Here is a 17610-nt window from a genome sequence, read left to right as displayed (position 1 = left end):
AACATGATCACGCCCGCGGGTCACCTGCCTTCCCTTTATGAGAGCACGAACATGATCTGCTGTCCCTCTTCTTCCTACCCCACAGAAACACAAAGGGCCCTTTCTTTCCCATTCTCCTTTCAGCCTCACACAAAGACAAGCAGGAATATTTGATGGCCGAGGGTTTACGGTTGTTCTTTGAGAGAGACCACTCACTTCAGGTAAGGAGATTATAGTTTGGCTCATTGAACTGAATATAAACAGTTTAAGACTTGTTTTTCTTGTAATAAGTGGTACACGTGGGCGCATACACGTATACCGAAAAAGGCAAACCCCAAGGCACCCGGTGAAAAGCAAAACTCCCTCCCGCACCCACTCCTAGCTCTGAATCCCTCCTCAGAGGCAGCAAGTGTTAGCAGATTATTCCGCCCTCCAGACCACATACACCTTTCAGCCTACTTTTTTCATCGTGGATTTCTTTCTTGAAAACCCTAATTATACTCTTGACTCGTGGTTTACTTTTAATTAGCAATTAAATTAGCAATTTTAAAATAATTTTCAATTTTAAAAATATTCAAGGTCAGTAAACTATTTCACACAGGAAATAAAGTTGGCACCAACAAAAATATGACTTTGCAGTCTGCCCTATTTGACTATTTTAAATTTTAGACACAAATAAGAATTCCCAATGGTCACGCAGAATAACAGAATTGAGAGAACTCTAGTTGTTTCTTTCGTGCCACAAGCACTCGGGTATCGTTCTCATCTCAAATCTACTGCTTAAACGGAGAAATACGTGTTGTAAGAGAGAGGAGGCCCTCACTGCCCAGGCTTGAGCTCTGAAGACCCCTCACGATACCCAAGCAGGAGGCAGGAACCCTCCCAAGGAAAGCTTGTAGTGAGTCTGAACCTGTCTGCCAACCACAGCGCTGAAGTCCTCTGAACTACATCGTGGGTTTCTGATTAAGAAAGAGGAGGAAAGATTTACCAAGCACCTCCTGAGTGCCAGGCCTAAGATGTGTGCCTTACAGACATCAGCATATTTTAACCTTCACAACAACTTCGTGAGGCTAATACTATTTTCTCCGCTTTTCAGGTGAGAAACCTGGGGGTTCAGGGAAGGGTAGAGACTTGCCCAAGGCCACGGACCTCGGTCCAAAGTCACTTTTCCAAGCTACTGCCTGGACTGCTCTGTTTCATAAAATCAAACCTCCATCCAAATTTCCTCTTTCAGGAAACCTGGGCTCTGGAATCAGGCTACTTTGGCACAGAAACTGGCTATACAACTTTGAGCTAGAAGAACCCAGGCCCAGGCAAGGGACTGGAGCTCCCTGGGTCTCAGTTTCTTCATCTGGAAAATGAGCCTGACACTAATACCTACCACATCAGGTCTGTGGCAAGATTAAATGAAGTTCACGTAATGAGCCTGGCATAGTGCCTGACATATAGTAAATACTTCACAATGGTTAGCTCTTCAAGCTGGGGTTTGAAACGGTTTTCTTTTTTGCTTTTATTCCCTCCGTCTCACAGTACAGTGATGGCACTCTGGGAAGCAATCTGGGATGAAACTGGGGAGCCATCTGAAATTGTCTGGCCCCATAATACCAATTTCTTTTGCTCTCCTCCCCCAAGCGTGCTCCTCTAACATTTTTCCCCTTTGTCCTAACTGCCAAAACCACAGCCTTCCTGCGGCCAAATCCCAGACGCTTTTAATAGTGTTATTACTGTGACTTTTTTCCCTAAATCATGGAAATATTTCAGTTTTTATTTAAAAAAACTAGATTCCAGCAACACCCTCTCTAAGGCCACGAGTTTTTAATTTTTAAACCAAAAGTGTACGCTATCATTTCCCCCTGCCCCTGTTCATATATCATGGAATTCTAGACTGATTAAATTTTGCTAAATCAATCTCAACTTGTGCAAATGGAAGGTGCCCAAATTCCCTTGGAATGGAAAAGGTATTTGTTAACCTGGTCACGCAATTTACAAACCCGCATCTGCTCGACTGGGCAACATTTTCCATTTAATTGCCTTTCCCTTCTTAACTGAAAGTCCAATGAGGTCTGCAGATTGTAGCATCATTGGGCCAGCAAATGAGGAGGTTGAAGGGGGTTTCTCTGGGGACTGGCAGGGACAAGGGGTTAAGGAAGTCAGATGACCAAGGCTCTCACTCCGGCCAAAGGCTAGGTGGACGACTTCAGCCAAGTCTCTTCACATTCTCTGAGTTGTAGTTAACTTACCTGAAGAATGAGAAGGTGAGGCTCACTTTTTCCTAAAAACCCTTTCTAGCTCTAACTTCTTTTCAGCACGACAAGATTCTGCAATCATCCCACAAGCATCTCATCTGGTCTGGGCCTTATCAGGGCAGTAAGTTACATGTCATGATGCAGCCTCAGGAGATAAGCTTCAGCCAAAAGGAGGTGTGTGTGGGTGTGCGTGCGTGTGCGTGCATGTGCGTGCGTGTGTATGTGTGTGTGTGATGTTAGCCATAAAAGACACGGCCTCCACTTATTGCAAAAATGCGGCTGTACCAAGCTGTCATATAATTCATGGCACAGAAATAAAATCCAGGTTCACCTTTAACTACCTAATGCAAAACGACGGCCAAGCAAACCCAGTAGGAGGGTGACACATCTGAGCTTCCATCTCACACCCTTCCATGAATCTCTCCCATTCAACCATTCTGCTCCAAGCATCTGGAGCGCAACTAGTACAAGACTGGAACCTCGGCAGTGTTTATAAGGTGACCTTTTGTTACAATAGCATCACGTATAATCCCGCTGCTATGTTGTCTTTCTCCATTTTCTCCTCTGGCAGACTTTGTCTCGTAATTCTGACATCATAACTGGTTCCTCCAATCCAGTCTTTTATGATGAATAACAAATGAGGAAGAACCCCAGGAATGCTGGGAGAATAAAGGTGCAGGCAGCAATAGATATTGCTGTTTCACCACAAGAGCCTAACAGAATTTAAAAGTTTTCTAAATGCCCAAGATGAACCTTGCTAACACGTAATTCCTAACCACTTTCATGAGACTAGCTTCCTCTAAGAATGACATTCTGAATCAGATCTGGGGGGACTTTAACGATGCTGAGGCAGTTGACTGATTCTTTTTGTTAAGATGTTTAATTTCAGCTGATATAAGAACTGGTAGGCTGTTTTAAGGACTTTAGCTTTTATTCCAAGTGAGATGCAGAGCCGGTAGGTGGAGGGGGGAGGGTTTGAGCAGTAGTCTCATTAGAATTTTAAAAGGAATACTCTGGCACTCTATCGGGAATCAAGGGGGGGAAAAAAAGATGTTCAATTTGACTGTTCCTTTCTCTCCAAGGCACAGATGCCAGGAGTAAAAAAAAAAAAAAAGTCATTTTCGGAAGCTATACACACATAGAGCAAGGAACCTAGAACACGCCGTTCACAAAAGCCACCCTGAGCTGGGCCCCAGAGTGCTTCTGGCTTCTGTAGTTGATTAACCCAGCACCTTATCAAGGTATGAGGGAGGGTGTTGCTGCAGCCCCAGGAACGTGGGGGGAACAGCCAGACTACTTACGTCACTCTTCCTGAACTTGGCTTTCAAGCTCTTCATGTTTAGTCCATTCAGCCTTCCAGAGCTCTAGAGGAGACTTTCAGCACCTAACCAGAGGAAGAAAAGAAGAAATTAAGTATCTAGGTTCCCAAACAAACACTATAGATACTCCCTCCTGAATGGATTAGGACTTCGGGCCATGGGTAGGCGACTGGGGTTGAGTCAGGAAGCTGGTCAGAGTTAAGGGCTGGGAAGTGGTAAAGAACATACGTTATTCCCGTTCGTGATACTACCTGGAACCTTCTGACATTTTCAAGTTAACTGAAACTTGAAATTTTATCCCAACTTCCCATTCAAAGTAGAAAAAGCTTAAGTAACTGCTGACCTGTCACTGCACAAAATACAGTATCCGTGTGCCTAACTCACTCCTCTCCACATCCTTCACATTATAGTTATACCCTCAACCTCCTCTGGAAGGGCCACCGTAGTGAGGCATGATAAGGAAAACAGCTCATATTCCAGATGCCATTCATTCCCTATTTATTTTTCTCAGTGTGGCTTCTTTCCTTCCCCCTCCTAGGTGCACAGGGCAATGAGTGAAAAATGCAAGAAACAACAAAACCTCCCTCACTGAATATGTCATTCCTCAGGAAGCCACTCAAAACAGTGAAAGACTCCCCCCAGGTCGTCGTGGGACCCAGTGATTCAGAGCCAGAGCTGGAAAAGTTTTAAGAAACCACCTCATTTAGGAGGGGTCTGTGGTCCCTTCAGAAAGTGAAGGTAATTTTTGGAATGACAGTATACATGTACTTTTTTTAAAAGAAGAAAGTTCCTATATTCATCAGATTCTGCAAGGGGGTTGTCACCATCCAAAAGGTAAGACTATTGATCTAGTCTAAGCCCCTCATTTTCCAGAGGTCGAGACAGAGCCTCCTGAGAGAAGTGAAGAAACCTGTGTGCATTCCCAAAACCTCTGTATGATAAAAGCCAAAACCAGACCCCAAAGTCAGACTGATGGTTGAATGCCTTTTCCGCTGCCCTACAGCTTTAAAACTAAAACCCAACAGTAAACTTCTGTGCTAAAATATGGTACGAACTTGATCTTTTCCATCTTTAAACCTGGAAAATGTACAGTGTGGAACCCTCCCATTCAGGTCAAAAAGGCCCGAAAAATCTTTGTGCAAGTTCCCATCACCTAGTAAGTGCTCCGGAAATGTAACTTCAAGCCTCAGTTGACAAAATGAGAACAGGGGACATCAACAGTCCTGTCCATTTGAGGACTAAGGAAGGTTGACCACAGTTGACCATCATTTTTCAAAAGCCTTTCAAGGTCATCATGTTTCGCCACCATCCTTATCATTCTGGACTAAACCGATTTGAGGAAATAGAGCAGGGGAAATGCGAGCGACTGCAAGGCCGGACTCATCCCTCCTCAGGTCTTCATCGCCACCTCCAGAAGTGGTCTAGCAGCTGCCTGGCTTCTAATCTGTTTACTTTCATTACTGCGGCTGCCCTTAAGCAGGACCCTTGGGCGAATGGCACCAAAACCCGGTCATCATAAAGCACCTCGATGACATTAATCTGGAGGCCACACCATTAGGCAGCCTCCCTGTGGTCCCTTTCAATCTTCCCAGCCTCAGCAGGGGTGACAGAATGTGTGTTGCCTTGGAAACCACACACACTGTAATTACACCTTGTTAACTGCCACGTATTTGACCACAGAGAAGGCTGGGCTGGGACCTGGACAGCAAAGTACCAACTCCCAGACAGTGTTTCTGGAAGTTGGCCCCCTCCTTAATCTGAATCAGAAGGACCTGGGGACAGTTTGCTAAATGCAAAAGTCAATGGAAATTGAATCTCAGGACCAGGGCCCAGGAACCTCCTTGGTTGAATATTTACTTGGCATACAAGTTTGAGAACCTAGAAATAAGGTACATGAAACAGGAACTATCCTTTTCAAAGTTGCGCTGGTTTATAAAACAGCCCTTCTTCATGTCAAAGCAAACCACCTTTGATGAATCCAAGTAGAAATAATGACAATCAGATGTTCCCAACCTGTCACTGGCTCATGGTTCTTCATCAAATGTAGCTAGAAAACGGAAATCGCCCTTTTCCTTCCACCCTCTGGGAGAAGTGCTAATAACCAAGAAAAGAGGCCAAATCCATGCAGCAGGAAAAGAAGCAAAGAGAAACCCAGGCTTAGATAATCCACAAACTGTGTAGCCCACCAAGGTGGAACCACCCAAAGCATTCCTTCAGGCAAGAACGCAATGTCTTAGGCGACGAAGTTGGGCCGGATTTTTGTTTGAGGTCACGTTGGGGTGGGGGTGGGGGGGTGTTCGTGGGCGTGGTGCGTTTTTTGGGGTGTTTGTCTTCGTGTCCGCTGCCCCCCAACCCACCCCAGCATGGCAGTGAGAAGTATGCAAACGAACAATTAAGAGGATTAAGCAAATAAAGCAAGTAATTCCAAAAATTCCCAGGGGGAGGTAATTAACTGTGAAGTGAATGTTTTCCTGGAATCAAGGCTCTGGGTGTGTGAGAACTGGGTGGTCCAAGAGTATAATTCCAGGATGACAGAGATAGGGGTCAACGGCAAAGAAGTTCTGGAAACCCACAGAATAGTAACTTCAGAAACAAGAACTGTAGCTGGGGGTAATTCAAGTTAGTAACAGATCACAGCTTTCCCAGTATTGGCAAAAGAACCTAACCCCTGGAAGCCAGGACTAGGGAGAAGTCACCTGCCCCTGAAATGATGCTGGGCTCCCTCTGCCTCAATACCTCTTCCTCTTCCCCAAGAGGACCCAGGAGTCAATGAGTGACTTGCCTTCCTTGGGTCAGCTGGAATCTTACAGCTCTAATTCCCAAATTCAAACTTCCAAAAGCCAGACTGGATAAAGTGACATCTATCAATTTAGCCAGGCTACACTAATAGCAGTCCTTGGAAAAGTCACTTAATCAAGATGCTTAGATCAAAAGAGCTGCGGTGAAGTCATGTTAATTGCACGGGAGTCTCATTTGAATGGTTCAAAAAGAGGATGAAATGTTTCACGTATATGGGAAAGGGTGTTTGAATCACATTCTCCCCTTTCAAGCATGTCTACTCACTGAGCAGAAATGTTAGTCACTTTGCTGCCTGCGCAAACCCAGAATAAGTCACTGAAACACAGCTTCGTCACCCGTCATCACGTGATGTCACTCCATCGCGGAGGATGGAGTAGGGCAGAGATGCACAAACGTGCTGCCCTCTCATCTGAAATACTAGATCCAACGAACGGGGTTTGTTAATCCATTTTCCCTTTAAAAATAATGTAACTCTCAATCAAAGCTTAACATGAGCTACCTTATCTGATATAATTCTAGCCTGAATCAAAAAAGCTTGATATTAGCCTATAGGGCTACAGTATGAACTAATAAGTTAGACTTCTTTGAGTATTAAAAATGACTTATAATAGGGCTTCCCTGGTGGCTGTGAGTCCGCCTGCCGATGCAGGGGACACGGGTTCGTGCCCCGGTCCGGGAAGATCCCACATGCCGTGGAGCGGCTAGGCCCGTGAGCCATGGCCGCTGAGCCTGTGCGTCCGGAGCATGACTTATAATAGATACAGAGTTTCCTTTTGGGGTGATAAAAATGTTCTACATTTACTGCCATGATAGCTGTACAACCTGTGAACGTACCAAAAGCCATTCAACTGTATAATTCAAATGGGCAAATTGAGACGGACGCAACTGAACAAAGCTGTCGTTTTTTTTTAAAGTTTAATAATCTCCATTACCTCTCCGATCCTTAGGGTTAAAAAAATTCCATGTTAGAAACGTCTGGACTGACTGAAAATGAACTTCGAAGGAACAAAGGCTAACAAGCAGTCCCCTTAGTGCTAACATGTGGTTGCTCCTAGATTCTCTTTTTTTTTCTTTTTTTTTGCGGTATGCGGGCCTCTCACTGCTGCGGCCTCTCCCGTTGCAGAGCACAGGCTCCGGACGCGCAGGCCCAGCGGCCATGGCTCACGGGCCCAGCCGCTCCGCGGGAGGTGGGATCTTCCCGGACCGGGGCACGAACCCGTGTCCCCTGCATTGGCAGGCGGACTCCCAACCACTGTGCCACCAGGGAAGCCCTAGATTCTATTTAACCATTTCTCTACCATAAGCCACCCCCAGCTGAAACGGTTAGAAAAAAACGCTCCTGTCTTCTATCTTCCAACCACTCCTTCTCCCACCCGCCCCCGCTTCCACCCCGACATATGACGCAAAGATTATTTCATAAGACAACACTGGCAATTATGTCAGCACATAAGGGTCCTCCTGGAGCCCCAGCCAGGAATCTGGATTCTGTAATCAGAGGTGAGGCTCAGAAATCTGTAATTTTTCTTTTTTTTAAACTTGCCGAGTGATTTGGATGCTCCATTAGATTGGGAACCACTGTTCTAGACTCAGTGGTACCATACCTATGATTGACACCTTCACTAAAGATAATCTAGAGACATTGTATGAGTAGATATAACAGACCCACGTTTTCGAGCATTGACTGAACCTTTCAAAATGTTGTGTGGGGTGAGAGGGCAGCCCTCTACACTAAAATCTAGGAGAGAAACTAGCAGGTTACCCATGGCCACTAAGAAACGATATGAACTCGCAAAGGCAGATGGCAGTGGTACCCACATGTACATTTTCCTGAATCACAGGAATGTATTAGCATCCAAGATGCCATACCGCAGGATTCAAGGGCAGTGGTTTAAAACAATTCCCTGTGAACCACCACAGCATTAGAGGTGAAAAGAACATCCGACTTAAAATCCAAAGCACTGAAGAGGATACTGAACCAATGCAAGAAACTAAAATTAAAATACTTCTCTCCTTGCCAGCATCTACCACCTATTCTCCCTCAAGTACCTGTTTTCTCAATCATCTCTCTCCCACAAACATGGAATTTGAACCAAAAGCTTTGAACGCTCAATGCTTTCAATCTGGCAAGACAAACACTATAAAAGGTAACTCCCCAAGGAGCAGTTTGGATGGCATGACAGGCTCTCTCGTCAGGGACATCTTTATCTGGAGAGACCTTTCATAGCATCAGAGACGTGTTCACCATAGGGGTAGGGTCTAAGTGGCTATAAAGGAAACTCAGGATTTGGGCAAGCTGATGAGAAAAGGGCACCTTGTCAGGCCTTTCCCACAAGATCGGGTACACCCATCTCAGGTTTCCCAGGCAAGGGTCAGACACCTGTCCAAGCTCTGCCCTCAGTCCTAGAAGCTTCTCTCAGAAGGCTGTGTAGGTATGGTGGGAATCATTGCAAAGTTCTCTCCAAAGATCCTCCCCCAATCTCCACACACCCTGACCCTTTTAGACCTTGGATGCGAGCGAGGGGTTCAAGGGCCCCAATACCAATTTTTGACAAATCTGAAAATGTACATCTCAGGCTGTTTACGTTGGAATGGAGGATTTTCAGGGTAGAGTTTTCATTTTGCTCATTACTCGGGTGCTAGCCATTGGCATAAAATCGGTAAGTGTTTCCTGAAGGAATGTGTAGGACAAAGATACAGGTCAGGTGCCTGGGTAGCCTTTAGACTTTGCCTTTGACCTCAGCAAGGCTCTCTTTGGTCCCAAATGGACTGGGTTAGCTGTACTGGGGTTTGAGTAAACTCCGTGATCAGTTTTCACATCTACATGTGAAAACATTAAGAAGTTAAAAGCCAACCAACCAACCAAAACCACCACCTCATTTGGCCTATGAATCTTACCAGGCTGGCCCTCCTTTCCCCTCCTGCCTGCCTCTCCTCTCTCCTGGCTGTGCTCCTCCTGCAGCATCTCCCTAACCACATGCTGAGCTCGGCCAAGGGAGCTGACCATTCCAGTAATGGAATGTAAGAGTCAACAGAGAGCAAGGACCATCCACTAGCATCCTGGGGGCAAGCGCTTAGGACAGAGATTTTATCAGCCTGATACAAAGCAGGCCAAGGACTCCCCCAAATCTACGTGCCTGGTCTATTATTATTGCATGAAATTCTACCACTTCCAGTCAGGGAGCTTCTCAACAAGGAAAAAGTCCATCCTGGCCATGCCCAAGTCTTCACCACTAACCTCAGCAGGACTCTCTTCGTGGTCCATACTCAGCAGAAGTTCACTGAGGCTGAGAGAAAGGATGAGTGACCAAGCACTGAGTGTCAAATTGCAAGCACGAAGATAGAACAGACATTTCATTCCAAAGTAAGCGGCCAGTCCAGCACACATAGTTTCAAAGGATTTAGCTGAAAACTGGTTACCAGGACTCTCAAACCTTCACTCATGTCCGGGGTTTAAAAGGATCAGAGCACGTGGAGAATGGGGGCGGATCTTTCTTCAGAGAGAACTATGCAGTGATTCCCGTCACGCCTACTCAACCTCATGAGAAAGGCCTACAGGACCCCTTGGAGAGACTGGACAGGGGTCTGATCCTTGCCTAGAAAACCTAAAAGGTGGGAGAGAAACTGGCCTAAGCTGTGAGAATGGGAAAAAAAAGGAGTGGCGGCTGCTGGGCTGTGATCAGCCTGAACGCTGGAGTTTATCTGAGCACAGATGTACGCCTCCTGTAGACCAGATGTAGGCAATTCATGAGAGACGGTGGTAAGCTGTCGTGGATCCTGTCTAACACAGTGGATTAGAGGGTGAAGAGAGCAGGAGAAACTGATTCCCAGATAGAGAAGCAGCAAAGCAGAGGTGAGTACATCACCTGCATCGAGGGAATCAGAGGGGTCCCTGGTGATGGTCCAGGAGCGGAACAAGGAAGGGGAGAGGGATCTCCAAAGCCCTCTACTGGTTTGCTAGGGCTGCCATAACAAAGTATCACGATCTGGTGGCTTACGCAAGAGAAGTCTATATCCTCACGGTTCTGGAGGCCAGAAGTCCAAAATCAGGGTGACAGCAAGGCTGATTTTGATTTCACTCTGAAGCCTCGCTCCCTCGTTGTGGGTGGTTTTCTTCTCCCATTGTTTTCACATGGTCTTCCCTCTTTGTGTGTCTGTGTCCTAATGTCTTCTTATGAGGACACCAGTCACACTCATATAACCCTATTTGCCTTAATCACATCTTTAAAGACCCTATCTCCAAATACAGTCACATTCCACAGTACTAGGGGTTAGGGCTTCAACATATGAATTTTAGGAGGACACAATCCAAACCATAATTCCCCCCAAAAGACCCCAAGAGCGAGAGTCAGCTCAAAACATTTATCAGGTTCAGAGAGCACAGCACTATCTTGCTATGTACCATCAAGTAAGAACTTTTTTTTTTTTTTTTTGCGGTACGTGGGCCTCTCACTGTTGTGGCCTCTCCCATTGCGCAGCACAGGCTCCGGACGCGCAGGCTCAGCGGCCATGGCTCACGGGCCCAGCCGCTCCGCAGCATGTGGGATCTTCCTGGACCAGGGCACGAACCCGTGTTCCCTGCATCGGCAGGCGGACTCTCAACAACTGCACCACCAGGGAAGCCCAAGTAAGAACTTTCTTATCCCTATTACTTCGCATCTCCCCACTCCAACCCCCGGTTTACCATTGCAACCCTGGGGGGGCGTGGTGGGAACAAGAACACGACCATTAGATGAAGACAGGAGAAGAGGAGGAGAAAGCAGGGAAAGAGAGAAAAGGAAAGATATTTGCTTTTAAATCACATTTGAAATTTTAATTTTTATTTGAAATCAGGCATTCCAAGTTCTAAACTAAGAGTATTTGGCAATTGAAACTGACTGTAGAACTTTTTAAAAATCTAATCAGAAAAGTTACAGATTTCATTGAGAAGCAAGAGATAGACTCACTTCACTGAAAAAGTTTAAAGTGTCAGCGGGACACAAACAAAGCTGCTTTACAATCACAGCTTAGGTGTCTCATTTATTCAGCAAAGATACATATAAATGAATGAATGAGTCAACACACATGCAAACTTTACTAAGCATTAATTATGGGCTAGATGCTTCCACATATGTCATCTCTTTTATGAATTCACTAAGGTGCAGGTGTGTTAAAAGATTGCCCAGATGATAAGGAAGGGGGAAAGGTAAGGGGGGAAAAAAGACATAAGCAATTGTTTCATTTTGGCAATGAATCTTTTCTAAAATACTCCAATATCATGTTCTTTGAAAACTGTAAATGCCATTCAGATTTTGTATCATAATAATCATGAAGTAAAACTCTTAAGAACATTAATCTCCCTCCCTATATCCACAACTTGCCTTTATTCGGGGATGACATTTCTTCTGAGAAACAAATACATCATTCTTCTTTAAAAATAAAACCTGCCATCAACCAGGACCGATCTTGGTCCATGAATCAGTCAGAGCCACCAGCACTGGTACGAAATTGGCCGGGGCTCTGGTAACACTACTATCTGGGCTGTCAAATCGGCTGCTAACATGCTCTGATAAGCCTACCAAAGGAAAGCCCCAAGGTTACCCTGTGTCCTAAATCCATCCAATTTAAAAAGCATGGGCTTAATCAAAACAAGCTACCTCTGGAATATAAAAATCACTCTAGGACTAAGAAATTCCATGTGATTATCCCTCACATTGAGTTTTTTTTTTAAATTCATTTATTTATTTGTTTTTTGGCTGCACTGGTTCTTCGTTGCTGTGCGCGGGCTTTCTCTAGTTGCGGCAAGCGGGGACTACTCCTCGGTGCAGTGGCTTCTCTTGTTACAGAGCACGGGTTCTAGAGCGCAGTTTTAGTAGTTGTGGCCCACGGGCTTAGTTGCTCCACGGTATGTGGGATCTTTCCAAACCAGAGCTCGAACCCGTCTCCCCTGCATTGGCAGGCAGATTCTTAACCACTGTGCAACCAGGAAAGTCCCTGAGGTTATTTTTTAAGATGATCTCTAAAATGCCGTTCCTAGTGTACGTTTCCAAATCTTTAATGCTGGTGTCAACAGCTCTGTCGAAACACACCACGTGTCCATCTCTCAAGCAAAAAAGGCCGCCCTGCACACACCTAGTAATCAACCCGAAACGGTAAGCATATGTGCTAAGCACCTTACCTTCTTCATCTCAAGTCCATTCCATGGCTTTTCCCCATCTTAAGATCCAAAAGAACCAATCAAGTTTAAAAAGACAAGGCATGGGACTTCCCTGGTGGCACAGTGGTTAAGAATCCGCCTGCCAATGCAGGGGACACGGGTTCGAGCCCTGGTTCCAGAAGATCCCACATGCCGCGGAGCCTAAGCCCGTGCGCCACGACTACTGAGCCTGCACTCTAGAGCCTGTGGGTCACAACTTCTGAGCCCACGACCCACAACGACCGAGCCGCGAGCCACAACTACTGAAGCCCACGTGCCTAGAGCCTGTGCTCTGCAACGAGAAGCCCGCGCACCGCAACAAAGAGTAGCCCCCGCTCGCTGCAACTAGAGAAGGCCACGCGCAGCAACGCAGACCAAACACAGCCAAAAATGAATAAATACGTTTATATTTAAAAAAAAAAAAGACAGGGCCACCCCGCAAACGTTACTAGTTAAAATACAAAATGTGGAAAAAGCAAACAGTTACTGTGGCAAGCAGTTTGGCAGCTTCTTGAGTTAAGTATAAATTTACCATTCAACCTGGCAATTACACTCCTATGCATCTTGCCAAGGGAAATGAAAACACACGTCCACACAGAGATTTGTACGTGAACGTGTAGCAGCAGTGTTCATAATTGTGAAAAAGTGGAAACAACTGAACTATCCATCAATCAGGTACACAAAACGTGGCATCTCCACACAGTGGAATGCAGGACTATCCAGCAGCAAAAAGGAACAAAGTGTTGATACATGCGGCGCAAAACCATTGTGCTAAGTGAAGGTCAGACACAGAGGCCACACACTGTAAGATTCCATCTGTATGACACATCCGGAACTGGCAAATTTATAGACAGGAAGTAGATTAGCAGTTGTCTAGGGCTGGGAACGGTAACAAGGAGGGACTGCAAATGAGCATGAGTGCTCTTTTTGGGGGTGAGAGATGTGTTTTAAAACTCACATTGACTCCATTAAAAAATTCTGCCTAGGGCTTCCCTGGTGGCGCAGTGGTTGAGAGTCCGCCTGCCGATGCAGGGGACACGGGTTCGTGCCCCGATCCGGGAAGATCCCACATGCCGTAGAGCGGCTAGGCCCGTGAGCTATGGCCGCTGAGCCTGTGCGTCCGGAGCCTGTGCTCCGCAACGGGAGAGGCCACAACAGTGAGAGGCCCGCATACCGCAAAAAAAAAAAAAAAAACTCAGTGGTGGGAGGGAGGGTGGGAGGGAGGGAGACGCAAGAGGGAAGAGATATGGGAACATATGTATATGTATAACTGATTCACTTTGTTATAAAGCAGAAACTATCACACCATTGTAAAGCAATTATACTCTAATAAAGATGTTAAAAAAAAAAAAAAACCTCAATGGTGGGAGAGGAGGAACCAAGATGGCGGAGTAGAAAGATGAGCTCTCACTCCCTTTTGGGAGAACACCAGAATCACAACTAGCTGCTGGACAATCATCAACAGGAAGACACTGGAACTCACCAAAAAAGATACTCCACATCCAAAGACAAAGGAGAAGCCACAATGAGATGGTAGGAGGGGCGCAATCACAGTAAAATCAAATCCCATAACTGGTGGGTGGGTGACTCACAGACTGGCATACACTAATACCACAGAAGTTCACCCACTGGAGTCAAGGTTCTGAGCCCCACGTCAGGCTTCCCAACCTGGGGGTCCGGCAACGGAAGGAGGAATTCCTAGAGAATCAGACTTTGAAGCCTTGTGGGAATTGATTGCAGAATTTCGACAGGACTGGGGGAAACAGACTCCACTCTTGGAGGGCACACACAAAGTAGTGTGCGCATGGGGACCCAGGGGAAGCAGCAGTGACCCCAGGGGAGACTGAACCAGACCTACCTGCTAGTGTTGGAGGGTCTCCTGCAGAGGCGGGGGTGGGCTCTGTTTCACCGTGGGGACAAGGACACTGGCAGCAGAAGTTCTGGGAAGTACTCCTTGGCGTCAGCCCTCACAGAGTCTGTCATTAGCCCCACCAAAGAGTCCAGGTAGGCTCCAGTGTTGGGTTGCCTCAGGCTAAACAACCAACAGGGACGGAACCCAGCCCCACCCATCAACAGTCAAGTGGATTAAAGTTTTACTGAGCTCTGCGCACCAGAGCGAGTCAGCTCTACCCAACACTAGTCCCTCCCATCAAGCCTCTTACATAGCCTCATCCACCAGAGGGCAGACAACAAAACAAGTACAAACCTACAGCCTGTGGAACAAAAACCACATTCACAGACAGATAGACAAGATGAAAAGGCAGAGGGCTATATACCAGATGAAGGAACAAGATAAAACCCCAGAAAAACAACTAAATGAAGTGGAGATAGGCAACCTTCCAGAAAAAGAATTCAGAATAATGATAGTGAAGATGATCCAGGACCTCAGAAAAAGAATGGAGGCAAAGATCAAGAAGATGAAAGAATGTTTAACAAAGACCTAGAAGAATTAAAGAACAAACAAACAGAGATGAACAATACAGTAACTGAAATGAAAACTACCCTAGAAGGAATCAACAGCAGAATAACTGAGGAAGAAGAACGGATAAGTGACCTGGAAGACAAAATGGTGGAATTCACTGCTGCAGAACAAACTAAAGAAAAAAGAATGAAAAGAAATGAGGACATCCTAAGAGACCACTGGGACAACATTAAATGCAACAACATTCTCATTATAGGGGTCCCAGAAGGAGAAGAGAGAAAGGACCAGAGAAAATGTTTGAAGAGATTATAGTCGAGAACTTCCCTAACATGGGAAAGGAAATAGCCACCTAAGTCCAGGAAGCGCAGGAGTCCCAGGCAGGATAAAAGGATAAACCCAAGGAGAAACACGCCAAGACACATAGTAATCAAATTGGCAAAAATTACAGAGAAAGAAAAATTACTGAAAGCAGCAAGGGAAAAATGACAAATAATATACAGGGGAACTCCCATAAGGTTAACAGCTGATTTCTCAGCAGAAACTCTACAAGCCAGAAGGGAGTGGCATGATATACTTAAAGTGATGAAAGGGAAGAACCTACAGCCAAGATTACTCTACCCAGCAAGGATCTCATTCAGATTCAGTGGAGAAATCAAAAGCGTTACAAAAAAGCAAAAGCTAAGAGAATCCAGTAGCACCAAACCAGCTCTACAACAAATGCTAAAGGAACTTCTGTAAGTAGGAAACACAAGAGAAGAAAAGGACCTACAAAAACAAACCCAAAACAATTAAGAAAATGGTAATAATAACATACATATCAATAATTACCTTAAATGTAAATGGATTAAGTGCTCCAACCAAAAGACAGAGGCTTGCTGAATGGATACAAAAACAAGACCCATATATATGTTGTCTACAAGAGACCCACTTCAGACCTAGACACACATACAGAGTGAAAGTGAGGGGATGGAAAAAGATATTCCATGCAAATGGAAACCAAAAGAAAGCTGGAGTAGCTATACTCAGATAAAATAGACTTTAAAATAAAGAATGTTACAAGAGACAAGGAAGGACACTACATAATGACCAAGGGATCGATCTAAGAAGAAGATATAATAATTATAAATATATACGCACCGAACACAGGAGCACCTCAATACCTAAGGCAACTGCTAACAGCTCTAAAAGAGGAAATCGACAGTAACACAGTAATAGTGGGGGACTTTAACACCTCATGTACACCAATGGACAGATCATCCAAAATAAAAATAAATAAGGAAACAGAAGCTTTAAATGACACAATAGACCAGATAGATTTAACTGACATCTATAGGACATTCCATCCAAAAACAGCAGATTACACTTTCTTCTCAAGTGCACATGGAACATTCTCTAGGATAGATCACATCTTGGGTCACAAATCAAGCCTCAGGAAATTTAAGAAAATTGAAATCATATCAAGCATCTTTTCTGACCACAACTCTATGAGATTAGAAATGAATTACAGGGGAAAAAACGTAAAAAACACAAGCACATGGAGGCTAAACAATACGTTACTAAATAACCAAGAGATCAGTGAAGAAATCAAAGGGGAAATCAAAAAATACCTAGAGACAAATGACAATGAAAACACGATGATCCAAAACCTATGGGATGCAGCAAAAGCAGTTCTAAGACGGAAGCTTATAGCTATAGAAGCTTACCTCAAGAAACAAGAAAAATCTCAAGTAAACAATCTAACCTTACACCTAAAGAAACTAGAGAAAGAAGAACAAACAAAACCCAAAGTTAGAAGAAGGAAAGAAATCATAAAGATCAGAGCAGGAATAAATGAAATGGAAACAAAGAAAACAATAGCAGAGATCAATAAAACTAAAAGCTGGTTCTTTGAGAAGATAAACAAAACTGATAAACCATTAGCCAGACTCATCAAGAAAAAGAGGGAGAGGACTCAAATCAATAAAATTAGAAATGAAAAAGGAGAAGTTACAACAGACACCACAGAAATACAAAGCATCCCAAGAGAGTACTACAAGCAACTCTATGCCAATAAAATGGACAACCTGGAAGAAATGGACAAATTCTTAGAAAGGTATAACCTTCCAAGACTGAACCAGGAAGAAACAGAAAATATGAACAGACCAATCACAAGTAATGAAATTGAAACTGTGATTAAAAATCTTCCAACAAACAAAAGTCCAGAACCAGATGGCTTCACAGGTGAATTCTACCAAACATTTAGAGAAAAGCTAACACTCATCCTTCTCAAACTTCCAAAAAATTGTGGAGGAAGGAACACTCCCAAACTCATTCTATGAGGCCACCATCACGCTGATACCAAAACCAGACAAAGATACTACAAAAAAGAAAATTACAGACCAATATCACTGATGAATATAGATGCAAAAATCCTCAACAAAATACTAGCAAACAGAATCCAACAACACATTAAAAGGATCATACACCATGATCAAGTGGGATTTATCCTAGGGATGCAAGGATTCTTCAATATACACAATTCAATCAATGTGATACACCATATTAACAAATTGAAGAAGAAAAACCATATGATCACCTCAATAGATGCAGAAAAATCTTTCGACAGCGTTCAACACCCATTTATGATAAAAACTCTCCAGAAAGTGGGCATAGAGGGAACTTACCTCAACATAA

General features: G+C 44.6%; 1 protein-coding gene across 2 annotated transcripts in view; it reads right to left on the bottom strand.

Moving 5' to 3' along the window:
- Positions 1–17610, bottom strand: part of RAI14 (retinoic acid induced 14) — a 147046-nt gene that overhangs the window by 111288 nt on the left and 18148 nt on the right. For both annotated transcript variants that reach the window (XM_019930170.3, XM_019930171.3), the window contains exon 2: positions 3527–3609. In XM_019930170.3, the coding sequence (XP_019785729.1) occupies positions 3527–3562 (36 nt within the window). In that variant the 5' untranslated portion in view covers positions 3563–3609. The remainder of the gene's footprint in view (positions 1–3526; positions 3610–17610) is intronic.

This window comes from Tursiops truncatus, chromosome 3, assembly GCF_011762595.2.
Source record: "Tursiops truncatus isolate mTurTru1 chromosome 3, mTurTru1.mat.Y, whole genome shotgun sequence".
Taxonomy (NCBI): Eukaryota; Metazoa; Chordata; class Mammalia; order Artiodactyla; family Delphinidae; genus Tursiops; species Tursiops truncatus.
Note: the sequence above shows the minus strand (reverse complement) of the source record. Positions and strands in the feature narration are given on the sequence as shown.